This window comes from Engystomops pustulosus, chromosome 3 (assembly GCF_040894005.1).
Source record: "Engystomops pustulosus chromosome 3, aEngPut4.maternal, whole genome shotgun sequence".
Classification (NCBI taxonomy): domain Eukaryota; kingdom Metazoa; phylum Chordata; class Amphibia; order Anura; family Leptodactylidae; genus Engystomops; species Engystomops pustulosus.
The window spans coordinates 95,916,120-95,935,244 of NC_092413.1; the positions used below are offsets into that span (position 1 = coordinate 95,916,120).

The window sequence follows — 19,125 nt, forward strand, 5'->3', positions numbered from 1 at the left end:
TGGCTCGGCATAAGCTAGCCAGCAACATCTCAAGAAAGTCCTCAAATTGCAGGTGGATGTCAATATTGCTTTCAGCACCCTCCAGCAAAGCAATTCAAACCAAGCTGCTTAATGGGCAGGTAAAGTTGATAGCTGTGAAAACCCATTTAGTGTTTGAACACTGCCATATCTTAGCACTACAAATTACAGTACACCATAAAATATTACCCTTGGAGCACTTGAATACATATAGTTTATTCAATTTACTATAGTGTCACCCACCTAAATGTTAACACCAAAAAAAATATTTTTGAGACCTAAAAAAAACTTCTTTACAAAGAAAGTAATGTAAATAAAATTTAAAAATAGATTTAAATTTAAAATTTAAATTAGATTTTACTGTTTTATTGGATTGTTTTATAAAGTACCATACATGCAGATTATGTATAGAATATAAGAATGCTAATTACTAACAGTTTCTGTTAATATTTGCGGAAGGTAGTATAAGGTAGGTCACTGGTATATTTATAAGGGTGGTCAGATCTTGTTGGTGATCTTATTAAAAAATCAGAAAAGAATGTTGTGTCATTTTGGCAGTTTTTGGACCCACAGTATCGCCTTTAAAAGAGGTCATTTAAATAAAAAGGTACAAATAACCAACATTCAGTTTACAGTTGTTTCAAAAGTTGGCAGTAATGTCTTCAGCTGTAGAATTTCAGTTAATAGCTGTTTCCTGTCTTGGTAAAAATCCAGTCCCGTCAGCAACTCAACATCTCGGACACGAGCAGCATGAGCCTTTAACCTCTCTTCAACCCATTCTTCATCTGGTCTAGTATCCTGGAAAGTCAAAAACAGAGAAGTGAAATATAAATTGCTGCTGATTTACAATGGCATGAAGAAAACACTGTCATAACAATCTCTGATACTCTAAAAATAAGGCCTCATGCACACAACCATATGCATTTTGCGGTCCCGTTTTCTGGTCAAAAAAAACCCGGGACATATATGACCCATATGCCACTTTTAACTGGCCATATCAGTGACAAAAAATATGGTGGGCTGGCAACCACATGACCTGGTGTCCTTGGCAACCCACCGCAAAAAAAGGGCCCTATACGGTGGACAACACCATCATAAAAGTCTGTATATCCTGGCACATCTTGACTGATCTCTATTTTAGAAATATACCCCAGAAATTGTAAAATTGCTGTGCTGGATGGGGATTTTGTTTAGTGGTTTTTGCTATATAATCAGCAAACCATGTTCCAAATTTATGGAATTGAAAACAAACACAAAGGTTTGGAATTCTTTTCTACATTTAGCAGAAAACACTGGGCAAAGAAATTAACTTTAACAGGATGTTACAGCTACAGTACTAAACTACTTAAATGGTCACTGTCCTTCAGCTTTGTGGAAAGTGCAGAGAAAGCAGACCATACAGTAGTGAACAGTGAGAATAAGATATGGTTACACGTAAAAAAAGAAAGTCCCAGCACCTTTAATTATGCCAGGTATCATGCTATGGACATGTCCCCAGGGAGTAAGAGGACAGATAGGAGAAGTGTAACAAGGTTTAGGCATATGGGAGAATAAAATAAATATAGTATAAGGGTATAATTATATATCGTATAAAAACCGGATTTGCACTGGAGATTAAAATTCTAGGTGTTTGTGTAAACGTATCAATGTTGCGATGAGAAAAATATCTTAAAATAAACAGCAGTTTAGAGGAAGAAAACCATTATAATTTTCTCACCATATACTGAATGTGGTGTAGTGAACAAGGTGTATGTAGGGTTAACAGTGTAGAACTCAATGTTGCCAAAACAAAACTATTTTGTGAATATGAATTTATTTGTTGGATGATAGTGTTTGTATAATCTTTTATGTAGATAATATATATGATTTGGGTTTTTATGCATGAATACAGAGAATAATTAATAAACAAGGATATAGGAAGTGCACATAAGGCATGCCCAGGAAGATGTCGCGTTTGAAAGTGAAACGCTGGCTTGGGTGAAGATGGCGAAGGGTGTGGATTTTATAATTAAGGGCTTTTTTTATTGGATTCCTTGTAAGTGGAATGAATAAAATTGTGGGAATTTCTATCATACGTTATTGTGCTATGTGCGTTCATTAACTTTGCTAGAGACATGTTACAAGGAGGATCTTACAAAGTTGGAAAATGCAGGATCTAAACAGCATCAATCTAGCAAGAAAAGGAAATCTAACATGGGGAATCTACGTTCTGAGCGGTTCCCCATGGTAAATTCCCCATCCGATTAGCAGCTGCATCCAGTTTTTGACTAACCAGGGCTGCAGCTGCTTTAGAACTAAAGTTTAATTTGACCATATGCTAATTAAGTTGCTGGATGCTGGATGCCGGAGACGGGCAGGTTGTGGCTGGTCACTAGTGGTTACTGGCGGCGTGGGGTAGCCTTTGCCCCCCGAAGCTGCCTCAGGCTACTCCATGCCCCTTTAGCCTTAGAACTTATTTAGCATATTGACAAATTAAACTTTTTTTCGGCAGCAGCCCTGGATTATTTAAAAAATGGGATGCAACTTCTGCCTGGACAAGGCCTGGCCAGGGAATCTACCATGGGGAAATCACTCAGAAAGTAAAATTATCTTTTTCTGCACTTCATTCTCCTTTATAAATTTTACATGCATACCCAAGGCTACAGACAGGGTTTTTACACTTTCCTTGAGATCAAATGAATTTCAGGTCAGAGAGTCACAAACTCCCAGATATTGAAGTGGATAAATACCATACAGATTTTGTAATAGTTCTGGAAGGAGGTTAAAGCCCCATCGATTATAGAATAGATTTATTTTTCTGTGTACTGAGCTTTATAAGGGCGTGTTTTCTGTAAAACAAACTGTACTTCCTAGTAACGCCATAGACATGCTGGATGCCGGAGACGGGCGGGTAGTGGCGGGTCAGTAGTGGTTACTGGCGGCGTGGGGTAGCCTTTGCCCCCCGAAGCTGCCTCAGGCTACTCCATGCCCCATTAGCCTTAGAACTTATAATGGAAAGCTGGAATAAAATTCCAACTGTGGTAAACTTAATGAAAAAACACTTTTCACAATATTCTTGTGTGCTTTGTTTTTACAGCTTTCACTGTGAGCTCCCAATGACACCTTCCCTTTATGTGTCCCCTTTGTGTCAGTGCAGTTAGGGGGATACCAAATTAAAACCTTTTTTCCCCAAAAAAATTCTTTGTTTTGCCATATTCTAACACTAAAAACTGTTTCATACTTTGGTGTATAGAGCTGTGTAAGGTGTCATTTTTTTGCAAGATGTGATGGTGTTTACATTGATTTCATTTGTGGGACTGTAACCCTTTTGATAAACTTTTTATTAACATTTTTATGAATTGCATAATTACAAAAAAGTGGTGTTTTTTAAATTTTGGCAATATTTTCTATTTTATGTGGTTTACCAATGTGAATAACAGTTATATATATTGGTAGCGCTGGACTTCTGTGATGCGTTCAAGCCAAACATGTTTATGATCTGTATTATTATTTCTTTTTGTTGGAACAGGAATTTTTATTTTTATAACTATTTTTTTACTATGTTTTAGACCTTCTTTGGTACCTTAACCCTAGGATGTCTGATCTATCTTATCATATAGTGCCTTCATACCGAATAGCAGTATATGGTGTTTTGGACATGATCTGTTACAATGTGCGACCTGCAGAAATTACAAGTTGTAATTCATGGCGATGGAAAGTTGCTTCTCCACAGCCAAAATAACAGCGCCCAAGATGACAGTTGTTACATGCTGCCCGCACTATTGTCGGCAGCATGTAAAGGGTTGACTGCTGCTGAAAACACCTGGTCTATGTAGAGAGGGAACAGCACCCCTTGCCCCACGCCGACTTACTATAATATTAGTTTGCGGCAAGGGTTTAAGAGGCTCATCTTGGGCTGCTTGGGACTGCAGTAAGAGCAAGAAGGTCTGTAAATTGTTAGATTATCATTGGAGCACCTGCTCTGGAGGTCCTGGGTTTCTCTCTGTTCCTCAAGATGTCCTCAGTATGCTGACAACGTTGAAAGCTGTGGCAGAGCAGGTAACAGTAAGGAACAGATTCACTGATACTATTGAGAGGGATCTGACTGTGGATATTCTAAAAAATAAACCTTTATTCACAGTTGCATTAAAAATAGACCACTACATGGTCAAACCCATTAAAAAATGTGCCATTTCCCACAATGCCGCCTAAAAAGAAAATATGAAAAATTCATATCAGCCCAGGGTCAATAAGGTGATATCAGACCCTAGGGAAAGATTGCTATCGGAGTCCAGAGAGGATATAATAGGGCACGAACCTACACTGCAAGAACCACAGGCTTGCCACTGATGCAGTCAGGCAGCCGGCTGGTCTAAGTGTATAGCTTTATTTGTCCCTACTCTCAGTGACAACACCATTCATTCTATATTTTCGAACCCAACACGTTTCTAGTACTCCTATCATCAGGGGTCACATACATTCACTGTCATTCATATATTGATTTTATGAGACAGAGCGGCGTGGGCTCATGCTGTCGCATTGATATCAGCGGCAGCGAGTGTGGAAAAACACTGGGTATTTATTGTGGCATCCCCTCCCATAGGGCGTGCATTAGGTGACCACAGAACCAACCACAATATGCCCCGTCATCTAGATCCACCCACTGGGCAGGACCCACGGCTCAACCCCGCTAGGCAGCTGGAGGGACAGAACCGCTGCCCATCATAGATGAGGTAGCCAGATAAGTCCGCCCCCGCTGCAGGTCACATGACTCCGGTCATGTGATCGGGCTGGAGGTCATGTGACTCCGGTCTTGTGATCAGGCCGGAGTCCAGCATCACGTCACCATAGTAACCCCCGTACTGACCCCAATGTACCATACGGGGGCTCCAGGAGGGCGGCAGCAGCACCCTGCAATCCAGAGCAACCAGATCACCGTAAGATCACAGTTACAGTAAGTAACTGCTTGTATTGTCATATTGGCATTTTGTGATAAATGATTGGGTTTCGGGTTGCAGTTTGGGAAGTGGGCCCCTAAAAGCTTTGCCATCAAAGCCGTATAGTATCAGCAGTACAATAGAGCATTCAACACATGACTTTTATATAATTAGTTTATCTACTAAGTTGTTTTACTTCCCACAACTCAGTGACCCCTTAACAAAAAGGTTTTTCAGCAACACTTGTTTTTCCTCATTTGAGTTATTCCAGGAGTCAGAGGATATGACCACGCCAATGTTGGGCCAATTTTTGTTTAATGTCATAAACATAAAATTCCACTTATGAATGCCAAAAAGCACTGCCAAGCCCTATGACTACAACACTGACTCATTATTCAGTACAGCTTGTTACTTGTGGTGATAATCATTATACCTAATAATTGACTTTAGATTAAAACTAATTGTATCTGGTATTAATTAGCATTTGATTTAAAGTGTATGCAAAAAAAAATGTGTCTTGAGTGTCAGATGGATTTAGCTGTTGGACTTTAACAAGTCTGATCCTATTGTTTTAATGGGTGATGGATGGCGGGGGCTTGCTTTCTTCTCCTCATTTACAATAAAGGTCCACTTTTATATGCATTCTACACCTGCTATCAACGAGAGGTGCAGAGATTTGCTACAGGATTACAAAAAAGCAAAAAAATATTTCAAAATTTGCATTTCACTTTGAGTGCCTTGTCCCATTCCTGAAGTCAATAATATAATAAAATACATTTGAAATACTTACTGCACAGCTTTCTGTGTTGTCTGGTCTGTGAGGAATGATGAATGATAAGACATCTAGATTGCCAGTGCAAGTAAGTGGTGTCTCCATAGTATTATTACAGTTTGTCAGCACCATAAAGTAATGTGTTGGAATAGGAATCTTCGTGGCTCCAACATAACTGTGGGCAAAAAAGTTGCAAGTGTTAATCTTACTGTCACCTATACCTTTCTTAAAAGCTTAGAGCTCAATACAGCTTAATAGAGCTTAATAGAACATAAAGCAATAAGATAAATTACTGGGATAAACACACAGTGGGACATTTATCAATGCTTCTATGCCAGTTTTCTTGTGTTGAAGCACAGAAATAATCACAATTTCTTCTGATTATGCTAGTGCACTTCCTAAAAGCCTGCAAATAATGTTCACAATTTTATACATAAAATTATACCAGCTCGGGCCTGGCATAGTTTTGCCCAGCGGCGTGGCTGCCCAACCAATACCTGAAGACCTATTATACTCTTAATGTATCCACTGGGACAATGGAGGACATGGCCTTTATCATAACCTAGTTCTACTCTATCCTGGTATAAAGAACGACACATTGACCCCTTAAAGACGTTTTGTAGCTTAAAGGGGTTGGCCACTTTACATCATATTTTTGTAATGAAAAGTGAAGTATTTATTCCACCTTCAATGCGACGTTTCGCCTTATCAATAAAGGCATAGTGATATCACTATGCTTGAAAATGCCTTTATTGATAAGGCGAAACGTCGCATTGAAGGTGGAATAAATACTTCACTTTTCATTTACTGCTGTAGTGCTGCTTCATATCGTTTTCTTCAACTGCATTTAGTGGGTCACGTCAGACCCGCTTTGAAGACCTGCACCTCTGCATGGTGCCGTTCCAACCTCTTTCCTTTTGCATATTTTTGCAATGGGTGTGTGTGGGTAGGTGGGGCAGGATATCAGGTAATTTACCAATACACATCTATTAAAAGTTCTGATCTGCTTTCTTAATATGTGAAGTGAAGCCTCCTGTCTTTTACCTCATTAGCCAAACCTTCCATAAAATGGCTCTAGATGGAGGGTCATGTGATCTCAGAAATTGCCAGTTTGATATCACATGACCCTCCATCTGTGGCCATTCTTTGGAAAGGCTCATCTAGCTCATGGGGTAAAAGACAGAAGGTTTCACTTTACATATAAAGAAAGCAGTGCAGAACTATTATTAGATGTATATTGGTAAATTACCTAACATCCTGCCCCCACACTTACAAAATACAGGAGGTGGCAAACCCCTTTAAGGCTCGGTGCCAGATTGATCACTGTGTCAGATGCTGGATGATTAATCTGGTGCATTATAAGACTGACGAGTCATATTTGGAATCTCCTACTAGTTGGTCTAGTTTGCTGCATTACAACCTAAAAAAACAGCCTTCAATAAATGTGGTGCACAGCATTTCAGGTGCAAATTACTCTTCTTAGTTTTCTGACAGATTGATCCATCTCCCCATGTGTTCACACACCCCTAAAAGATGACTTTTATTTATAATATATTTTATTTATATTGTGGAAATGGCTAAATACATACACCTAGACTTATGCCCTAGATATAATTTATTTTATATCTTACACACACATAATAAGTGAAATATTATAGATAAGTTCAATATTTACCTTTGGATTTGGTCTTGTGCATCAACATGTCCATCATAGTTGTAATCAAAGATTGGTCCAGTAACCACATTGATTCCATTTCGTTCTAAAGAATACTTTACTAGTAATACTTTGTTCAAGTAATTCCATATCCCTAGAATGAACATTATAAAACCTTCACAAATCAACTCACTTAAAATCTTGTTACCATAACCCCAATCTTGAATATCTACTGTACATCAGCGTCATATAAACTTTGACAGCTCAGATAGTTTGTATTTCTGCTATTTCTGCTATGAGTGACCCAACATTTTTTCAAGATGTAAGTAAATGCATGATTCAAAAGTTACAAGAAAGGTGCAAGAAAGTTACAACTATTATACAAATATACAATGAAGAACAAAAAGGTCATCATTTTGGCCACTAGCAGTTATATTATTTGTGTCAAATGTATCAAATATTTGTTGACATAAATATATTGAAAAAAATGCCAATACATTAAAAATGACCTTTCACCACCTTCATCAACTTAAACTCTTTGCGCACCAAGTACCACAACGTTCCATTCATGGGTGAAACCAGGATGCCCTCATATAACACACAAGACTCGGTAGAACAATGCAGACATAGGGGGGATTTATCACACGCTGGTATACCCAATATGTATACCCCATTCTGGAGGATCTGACCTCTTAATGTATTCTGCAGCCAGCATGTGGCTGGGCAATTCTACACCAAGTCCTGTCTGGCATAGAATTGTGCTATAACCTGTAGCTTGCACTGGCACAGGATATAACTAGTGCACAATCATAGTGCACACCACACAGGTCCATTCTGTGGCCATGATGGCCCCCATCACTCTAAAGCCCACCACAGGTGGTCACTTGGAGTAAGGGGGAAATAGTCGCAATTGTTGGCTGCACATGAGAGAAATGCAACTATTTCAAGTTTTGTAGAGAAGAAAACTAGCGTATAAGAAATCCCCTCCCCCCATAGACTTTTGATACACATGGGTCAGTATGAGCTGGAACTTATTCATGAAGTTCAATCACAACTGAAAAAGAACCCTTGTAGTGTTAAAGGAGCTATCCTTCTTTCCCTTAGTAGGTTTGTTGTAAAAAGTTGTGATCAGATAGCAACCTATTGATAGCTATATTACAGATGGCCGAGTACCACAGCTCACAATTGATGATTTTCCCAATATACAACGTAAGAAAGTTTACACTTACTCAAAAACTCCTTATACATTGGTACAAGATTACTTGTAATCAGAGAATCAAACTGTTCCAGAGCGCTCCTGTTAAAGTCTGTAAAAAGAACCAGTGATCTGTAAGTAACAACCCAAGCTTCAATCTGAACAAGAGATCTAGCATTCTACTATGCTAGCAATAATATATAACTATATGCAATGTCACAGGAATTACAATAATTACATAATAAAAGATTTACTTACCCGTTCCTGGACGTTCCCTGTTCCGGACTGTCCGACGAGGACGAACTGTGCCGCGATTCATGAAGATCGTGCACCCGATATCCTGTATGTTTCGGCTCCCCGCTCAGGTCCGCCGGGGTTCACCCTCTTCTTCCTGGTGCATGTTAGTACATGGCTTGCGACACAATTTTTAAGTTAAATCCTGCGGTTTGCCCAAATCCGTCGGATCGTCAGGCAACCTGCGGCCAATTTGTGTTGCAGGAAATCTCACAAAAGTGCGGTCCGCGGGGCCCTTAGCGAATAAGCCCCATACACTTTACAAACTATAAATCCAATCTGTTCATTTTAAAAAAGACATTCTTTTTACTACTTATTAAAACTGGATAGAAAAGTCATCATTTTTTCTAATCTGTTCTAGTTTTTTGATTGCAGATTTTACTTTGCATGATTATACCTCTGCTAATAGCACTCGGTGCTATTCTTTACAGCATTCTTATAACCATAAACAGCAATGGTGTGGAGCCAACTCATTGGGGTCTATGGAGAGTTTTCTAGGTATGCTTTTAGTAGATGAGTGGTGTCAATAAGCTGTGATATCTTATACTCTCACCTGTAGTAACAATATGATAATGAGATTCCTGCTGCAAAGAAAACCCCTATAGAATCAGCTAGAGTCAGTCTATTATCAGGCCTAGTGGTCAGAGTTAACGTTAAAGGACATAGTACTCAGATATAGGGATTTTATTTAAATGGACACTAATTTTCTACATAACTCCCTGGACACTTTAGAGGGTAAGCTGATCCCAGAAGTCCTTAGTGGTTAAGGGAAGATTAGAGGGATATGTGGTCTCCATTCTGTTCATCACAGGGAGGCTCTCAGACATGTATCCCCTATCCACCGTTCACTAGATAAGTAGAGGTTCCAGGTAGGACCTGCATCTATCATCCCATGTCAATCCCACATCTATCCTGTGTTTATGTCATAAATAACCATGACACAAAAACCCTATTAAGACCAAAGAACCAAATTTCACAAAAATATATGGCAAAGGTCACATATGACACTATACAGCGGTCATAGTTTCCTTTACTTTCATCAGAACACTTGACTATAGGTATATTGTATATTTTGCCTCATTTTAACGGCATATAAAACTCCTTTCTTTTTAACAGTCTTCTACAATAAAAGAATTTCTGTATTGTATATTTTACTAAACGGAAAGTACCTTCAAAGCCGTGCACTAAATCCATTATCTGTGGACTCTCATATTTCTTTTATTCAATCTGTGCATGCCTCTTCATGTGGAGCTAAGTGAGATCTTTAAACTGTATGCGCATAAGAAGTCTGTGTCTTTTTAACAAAAAACATGCAGGATGCTTCCCTTGCCAATCCACATTGGTGCCCACATCTGGCAACACTGTTGTTTTGTAATAGGTTTAGACTCATTGCTCAGCCACATCCAGATGATTAAAGCTTTTGCACATCGCTATTTAAAGAAATGTACTTACTGGGAGGATGGAGGAAGCCGTGGGATATATCCATCTCTGGCTTGTAGTCTGAGCATTTTTGGCTGTTTGCCTCTGGGACTCTACCATCAGGCCGCAGACAGTCTGATAACGTAGGAGGAATAGAGGAACTTTCCACCTGGTACAGGATAATTACAGAACCATTACTAATCCATATAACTAATTCATCAAGTAATGTTAGGTTCCTTGTCTAGTTCTGAATTCTTCCATTCTTAGTAATAATAAGAGATTGAAAAAAAAGTTGTTTCTTATTGGAATATTGCTAAACGTAATGTTTAGGACATAAATGAGGTAGATGGAAAGTAAATGAAAGAACTTATTCACTAAGTCCTACAAGTTCCCATCAAACATTAGGCAAACAACAGCAGGTCTCATGTAACTAGGTAGGGCAGAATGGTTGGTTTTTACAGTTTTGAACATGTTTGTGACAACCTTCCAGTGACTGATGAGATCCAATCCCACCTTAGTCTACCACCACCAGAAGATGTTGGCAGCATGTTACAGAGAAATGCACAGTAATCCCCAAAATAAACCAATAAAGAAATTTTGTGAATAACAGTGCATTTCTCTACAACATGCTGCCAGACATTTGTAATGCTTGGGGATGGTGGATTGTAGACTCCCTTTAAAGACTGTGCAAATGTAAAAGATAGTGTCATTCAATGCAGCCAATATTGTACTATGAACACAATGGGGCACATTTACTAAGGGTCCGAATCGCGTTTTTACCGCCGGGTTTCCCAAATTTTTCAGATTTGCGGTGAATTGCCCTGGGATTTTGGCGCAAGCGATCGGATTGTGGCGCATCGGTGCCGACTTTCACGCAACAGAAACCGGGGGGGGCGCGCCCCTCGGAAAAAACACGGAATTAAAAAAAAAATGTGTGTCGCAAAAATAGCACTCACATACACCGAGACGGAGGAGGTGAATTACGACAGACTTCAGCGCAGCAGCGACACCTGGTGGACATCGGGCACACCACCTTAGTGAATCCCGTCAGAACCCGAATCAGCGCCGGAGAACGCGCCGCTGGATCGCGACTGGACCGGGTAAATAAATCTGCCCCTATAAGGCTGGCAGCACACAACAGTGGTTGCTCTGTGATAAAAGGACCATGCACCAGCTGGATTTCACAGATAGACCCAAAATGCCATCTATAGTAGTTATATATGATGCAAGGAGAAAATTACAGTTTGCCACTGGTGATCTTGTAAGTAATATACTGGATCACTATGATGCATATGATCCCATCACTGGCAATGATCCAATCTCTGTCTGTTTTTCATGGACTGACCAGGGTCATGTGCGACCGGCCTTAAATAGGTGGAAACATATGTTTATTTAAAACAACGTGCTATGGAAAAATCTGCATGTCAGTGGAGTGACAGGCTGATGACATCCAAAATACTATCTTACCTAACCTTAGGGTAACTATAGTATTTCTACAAACATTAGGATACTGATTAAAAGGTGCACAACTAAACTCCATGAGCCTTCTTTTCTTTGTGTAACAAGGGTCTTCATCGGAAACTGTTACTTCCTTTACTGTCCTGTCTATATCATTACAGTGATGTACCTGGCTCTCTAGTTGGGTAAGGGGGTTCTGGTTGTTTTCATATGTTCATATGTTTGTTGTTTTACTGCAAAAAGCTAAAAAAAAGTGGAATCATCTTAATGTTACCACTCACCTGTCGGTCCAGAGTATAGGCACTCCAGAGAGGCATAAATAAATCGTGACTATATGCACTCACATAGCCTTCATGGTGAAGGATGCAATATTTGCTTTCAATAATTACATTTCTGGGCCTTCCATATGGCAAATTATTTGCCTCTGATTGACTTACTGTAGAGCAAAAAGAGAATAGTCACTCACAACATACGAAACAAAATAGTTTAACCCTATGAATACAAGTTTAAATTGCTTACTGCCAGCTTGAGGAAGGTTTAATCTTTCATTTAGGTAAGTTTCGTTAACCTGAAATGAAATAGTAACATTTCTTTAGTGTAAAACTTGACTTCTTATTCAAACTTTTGATCACCAGCTTCTGAGAACCACTCCTAACACCAAAACAACTTGGTAAAAGTTTTCTATCAAGCTCCTTGCCCTTGGAGCTGGGATTGGCTCTTTTTTGAGAGTGGATTAAAGGACTACTCCCATCATAGTGGTTTGCCACTGAGATGAGAATGCTGGCCAGTTTTTCTGCTTTTTGCGCTTTTTGCGACCAGCTCTGATTTCCATCATAGTGGTTTGCCACTGAGATAAGAATGCTGGCCAGTTTTTGTGCTTTTTGCGACCAGCTCTGATTTCCTTTTGTGAATAACAAACTTTGCTTAAAATTCTGTAAGAAAATATAATAAACTTTGTTATATGACAGTTTTACATAGAAGAATATGGAGGGGGAAGGGAATTGTGAGCAGGAGCTGAATGTGAGAGACCAAAGAACAAATAGAAGCTTTTAGTTTAGTCCAGGTAGCCTCAATGCTCCTCTACAATGTTGTACGTGATCTCCTGACTGCTTCAAAGCAAGACTTGGAGCAGAATCTACTCTACTCTACTTTATATGTGCGGTTTATGGGGGACATCAAAGCAACTAAGTTTATAATAATGAATAATATTCCACTAGCCTATTTAAAAACCACCCAAGAATTAGGCACTGAGCTTGGGGGAGGTGGGGTAGCAAAGTCCTGAAATTGTGTTACACACATTATTATATTAATTGATACAAATCTTATTGAAACATTGGGTACGCTTTAAAGGACACCTGCCATCAGGTCTCTGTAACTATTTCTGTCACCACTACCTCAGAGCAGATCACAAGGATCCATCCCAGCCTCTATCTAGTCAATTCATACATTAATCATTGTAAAATCATATTATCTTTATTATGTAAATGAGTCTGGCCACATGGAGAGAGAAAGTGATGTCATCCCTGGTACCCCTCACCACCCCCTGCTCATGTCTATGTCTAATGTATAGTAAAGCATTGCTAGTGTTTTTGTTTTATCTGCTGACATGCTCTCCCTCCTAAAACACATGTGTGAGACACAGACATCAGCTACACAAGTACCTGACATGTTCTGCTATACACATGTGAGAAACACAGACGTCAGCTACACAAATACCTGACATGTTCTGCTATACATATGTGAGAGACACAGACATCTGCTACACAAGCACCTGACATGTCCTGCTATACACATGTGAGACAAAGACATCAGCTACACAAGTACCTGACATGATCTACTATACACATGTGAGAGACACAGACATCAGCTACACAAGTATCTGACATGTTCTGTTATACACATGTGAGATACACAGACATCAGCTACACAAGTACCTGACATGTTCTGCTATCCACATGTGTGAGACACAGACATCAGCTACACAAGTACCTGACATGTTCTGCTATACACATGTGATAAAAACAGATATCAGCTGCACAAGTACCTGACATGTTCTGCTATACACATGTGAGAGACACAGACATCAGCTACACAAGTACCTGACATGTTCTGCTATACACATGTGAGAGACACAGACATCAGCTACACAAGTACCTGACATGTTCTCCTATACACATGTGAGAGGCACAGACATCAGCTACACAAGTACCTGACATGTTCTGCTATACACATGTGAGAGACACAGACATCAGATACACAAGTACGTGACATGTTCTGCTATACACATGTGAGAGACACAGACATCAGATACACAAGTACGTGACATGTTCTGCTGTACACAAGAGAGACACATACATCAACTACCCAAGTACCTGACATGATCTGCTATACACATGTGATAGACACAGACATCAGCTACAAAAGTACCTGACATGTTCTGCTATACACATGTGAGAGACACAGACATCAGCTACACAAGTACCTGACATGTTCTGCTATCCACATGTGTGAGACACAGACATCAACTACACAAGTACCTGACATGTTCTGCTATACACATGTGATAGACACAGACATCAGCTACACAAGTACCTGACATGTTCCGCTATACACATGTGTGAGACACAGACATCAGCTACACAAGTACCTGACTTGTTCTTTTACACACATGGCTGCATCCTGGAACAGTTGAATCTCTCATACACACACAGGCTTCAGGGGCCGCCAGCACCAGGAGGGTCACATTATTATACAGGCTGTCAGTCGAGCACTGGGGGTGTGGCTGTGCCTTCCACGCATGAATAAACTGGACAGCTGAATATGATAATGACTCATTGGACCTCTCTCCGTACAGCATAGGGAAATGGGGCTATGCTTTCTAATGGCAGTTTATGAAAATATATTTAGTTTTGGGGGTTAATTTGCCTGACAGGTTCTCTTTAAGCAAGTAGAGATATGCACAACTGGAAATTGTGTCTTCTTCAGGTCAGATAACCTTCGGGTAATGCACCAGTATAATTAAACCTGGAAGGCTGACCTTCATTAAATAATACTTCAACTGTGCAAGAATAAAAGAGTTGGTAGGTGAAAAAAGTTTTGTAAAGAATAGCTTACTGTAAAAAAAAAAAAAACATAATAAAACCTAAATAAATTTGCTATCTCTGTGATTAAACCGACCCAAAGAATAAAGGGGAGGTTTCATCTGGAGCACACAGTGAAAAATGTAAAAACAGGTTATGGATTTTTGAAAGTGGGAAGTTAAAAATAAAAAGACAACAACAAAAAAAGCTGTGTCCTAAAGGCGTTCTGACAGGGCTCACTTACCTCATTTGTGCAATTGCAGCCTGAATTGTAAGATGGATGTGCAAATGGGCATGTTAATGGGTTGGATTTCTCTTCAGGAAATGTTGGAGTAAAGAAAGGTTCTTTTAATAAATGGTTCAGACTTCCATGGGTTCCATTATTTGGAGCTGGATGAATTTTTAGTAAATCTGTTCCAGAAAAAGAATGAGAATGTTCAGGTGAATGGTTGACTGTAGGTGGGCATAGGTAGTTGATGAACTACATTAAAGCAGTTTAGGTGAATATTTCATATAGTTATAGCATATTGCTGTTACAGTAATTCAGACAAGGTGCACAGTTGCAAAATTCCTCCTATAACTGTAGTTTAACCTCTACCAGCACCATCTATGGGATTCCAGGCTCATTGTGATAAAAAAGCATCCAGGGCTGGGGTGACTTTTGTGGTGTTTCCTTTTATTATAATGTACATGCAATACGTAACTATAGACTTTATCATCTGAAAAGGTAAAAACTGAATTATAGCTTACCACACATTAAGTTATAAAGTTCTATATTTTCAAAGGCATCTACTTCTAGTTCTTTTTTAAACCCTGGCCCATGTCCTATAAAGATTGCCTAAAACAAAATAAGAATAAGTTATTGAATATTCCAATTAATACCATGAAAATATCTGCATAAATCTTAATAACTGATGTAGATACAAAGAATAACAGGAAGTCATGTTTCATTTCTGAAAGTCACATTATGTTCTATCTAAATCAAGGGTGCACAACCTGAAGGGCCACACTAATAATCAGAACCCTAAAGATACCTAAATACCACCCCAGATACAAAATACTGCATTTATATAATAACCAATACATGCCTCATAGTAGACTACAAATATAGTGCACAAACCAGACAATAATAATTATGGAGCCCCCGTCCCTACAGCAGACGTTTAATGCTGGGTTACCCCAATGCCAACCTGTAATACAGGAGATCGCAACAGCAGACCGATTATATAGGAGACCCCCGGAGCAGACCTATAATACTGAAGACCACCCAGAGCAGACTTATAATTATATGTTATATGTAGAGTCAATTTTAATGCAACCTTACATATATGTAGATTTATGCAGGTAAATAATAGCAGCGCTCACTATGATCAGTCCAATTCTTTATTTTAGCGCATGAAGACAGGTAAAGCTGGACACAATGGATGGCAACATCCATTTCACACTACATGCACTCCATCAACAGTTTATAGCTGCACTTTACAACTCCAAGTATTGAAATACTTGTGTTTTTGGTGACCATAAAAGGTATTTCAACCCCTACACCCTGATGAATACCCATCTGGGAATTCTATACATAAACAATGACATTTATAAGAAATACATAAAGAGATAATTGATCCCCATTTGGGCATTGTACATTACCTCCATACTTTTGAACTCGTTATCGTAACCATGGTTTCCACCTCCACAAAAAGTATATGACTTATCCCTGTTAAAAGATATAAATCAAGAGCATATAGGTTATACAAGTTTTCTCCGATGCTGTTGAATATAGTGTGTGGAGCTGGAAGCTTAAAGGGGTATTCTCGTCTCTGCATTCACATTCAGTTTCATTAATCATGCATATATAAACATTTCTTCAATTGGATGTTATTAAAAAAAATATTTCTGTGTGAAGATAATTTCCCATAAATGTGGCCATGCCGTCCCTTAGAAACGAGATGGCTTCCTCGGTTACGACCACGTCAGATTTAGGCAGCAGTGGCCAGACATTCGCTATTGAGCTCTGCCTGACCACCTGGATTCAGCGATCATTACACAACACAACATGTGGGACCTGCAGTAACTCCCGGATATTTCATATACAAAAACTTTTTGTCTATTTGTGCTATCCATCCAGCAGAGGTGGCCGTATCCGAGGAAGCCATCTCGTTTCTAAGGGACAAAATGACTACATTTATGAGAAATTATCTTCACACAGGAACATTTTTTTTAATAACATCTAATTGAAGAAATGTTTATTAATGGCAGATTAATCAAACTGAATGTGAGTGCCCAGACGAGAATACCCCTTTAAGTTTCCATTTAGAGGCTGTGTCAGTCTCATAGATTGTAAGCTCTTGAAAGCAGAGTCTCCATTTCTATTGTTTTATCTGACAATGTTATTGCTTTGTAATGTCTCATTTGTATATGTACCCCATGATTTGTAAAGAGCTGTGGAATATGAAGGCGCTATATAACAATTTCTTATTATTACTACTGAAACTCAACAACATTGTAAGATAGTGACATGTAGAATACAGTTGTTGGGTAATTGTACAGTTCTGAAAGAGATAGCGATAGTCAATATCAATGATCCAAAAAGAAAAATATGAGTCCTGCACTGCAATATATCTTATGACTGGTTCAAAGACATAAAATCAGCTATCATCTATGGGCAAGAAAGATGTGTCATTACGATAAAAGTACAATAGATAAACTTTATTATTACAAATACATGCAAAAATTTGACAAAGACCATCATTTTTACTCACCATGGGGCACACTTACTAAGGGTCCGCGGACCGCATTTTTGTTGGGTTTCCCGACTTTTTGCGCCGCATTTAACTGGGTTTTTTGGTGCATGCAATCATATTTTGCTGCAATCGCAACGACTTTCGTGTGACGCAAATCAGGGGGCGTGGCTATCGGACAAACCGACTGATTTGGACTAAGCGCAGGATTTAACATTCAAAATTATGTTGCAAGCCATGCACTTTCACGCGCTGGAAAGAAGATGGTGAACTCCGGCGGACCTGAGCGGAGAAGCAACACATGCAGGAAATTGGACGCATGATCTTAGTGAATCATGGCAGCCCCGAATCCTCGTCAGACAACAACACAAGTAAATGTGTCCCCATGTCTTGTATTGGAATTGGAATTTAAAACTTCTGGGTTGTCATAAGAAGCAGGATTAACTCTAAAGCTTAATTGCAGACACCTTTGATAACTGTTACAGCTGATCATTGTAGTCTAGAGCTAATAAAGTACAATAAATTACTAATATCCAGAGGTCCGTTTGTAAATATGGGTTGTCTGTAAGTCAGGTTTTCCTAAATTGGGGACTGCATGTATATAGATTTGGCAAATAGGTTTTCAATATTAATTCCCTCACACTGACTTTTCATAGAGAAGCTGACAATTGAGTAAACAACCCCAATTACCACAAATGGCCCAACACTTTTTAAAGTAAAGTATAGTGAAATTAGGATTAAGCACTTCAGTAAGTTTCAACATGCATTTAATATCAAATGTATTTAATATTCAAATTGTGAATTAACAGCAATAGCGTATGACGTTTCAGCCACTTCTCGCCTTTGAGCAGCGTGCACGATTCCCAGCGCCTATATCAATACCATTCTCTTCATCTAGCCTTGTATTTGACAAAGGCCAGAACATGATCTTAGTGAATAACGGCAGCCCCGAATCCTCGTCAGACAACGCACCTCGGGGATCATGACGGGACGGGTAAGTAAATGTGTCCCCATGTCTTGTAAGCCCCACATTATATGACTGTCACTAAATGAAATACGTATTAAACCTTTTATCTTTCTACTCTTAATACCTTGCTAGTGTTGCATCATTAGACTGTTACCAAATATAATACTGGGGGGATGTTTCTGATATCACAGCATCGAAGCATGTGCCGTGGAGGAGATTCTCTCGGAGGGACTTTAGAAACTTGAATATAAGTGTTGGCGCATGCGCTTTACTGACTTTCTGCACATGCTCATAAACTTGATTTGGCACTTTTCACTTCCAGTTTGTTGCCAGGCACAGACTAAACTCATACAGGTGAGGGGACCCCCATTGCTGCTATAGAAGTTGCCACACAGACTCTTTTTCATTCCATTTCCCTGGTGAAGTCACAGCGAGTGACGGAAAGCGTGGTGCACATTAACCCCCTGGCTGCCTTGGATGTTTCGTTTTTTGGTAAACAATTATAACTCCATGTCTATATAGGTTCTATACATCCCTTGGTGTTTGATTGGTACTGGCATGTACAGATTATTATAGTGTTACTTTGATGGTAGGAAACTTGAATATTATTGTATGAC

At 39.2% G+C, this 19,125-nt stretch overlaps 1 protein-coding gene across 3 annotated transcripts in view; it reads right to left on the reverse strand.

The window, feature by feature from the left end:
• Positions 1 to 218: 218 nt before the first annotated feature.
• ENPP3 (ectonucleotide pyrophosphatase/phosphodiesterase 3) overlaps positions 219 to 19,125 on the reverse strand; it is a 60,183-nt gene continuing 41,276 nt past the window's right edge. For all 3 annotated transcript variants that reach the window (XM_072141518.1, XM_072141520.1, XM_072141519.1), the window contains exons 16-25: positions 16,451 to 16,517; positions 15,557 to 15,644; positions 15,051 to 15,217; positions 12,246 to 12,294; positions 12,008 to 12,162; positions 10,302 to 10,437; positions 8,590 to 8,667; positions 7,382 to 7,514; positions 5,725 to 5,881; positions 219 to 816 (exon numbers count right to left, since the gene is read on the reverse strand). In XM_072141518.1, the coding sequence (XP_071997619.1) occupies positions 643 to 816; positions 5,725 to 5,881; positions 7,382 to 7,514; positions 8,590 to 8,667; positions 10,302 to 10,437; positions 12,008 to 12,162; positions 12,246 to 12,294; positions 15,051 to 15,217; positions 15,557 to 15,644; positions 16,451 to 16,517 (1,204 nt within the window). In that variant the 3' untranslated portion in view covers positions 219 to 642. The remainder of the gene's footprint in view (positions 817 to 5,724; positions 5,882 to 7,381; positions 7,515 to 8,589; positions 8,668 to 10,301; positions 10,438 to 12,007; positions 12,163 to 12,245; positions 12,295 to 15,050; positions 15,218 to 15,556; positions 15,645 to 16,450; positions 16,518 to 19,125) is intronic.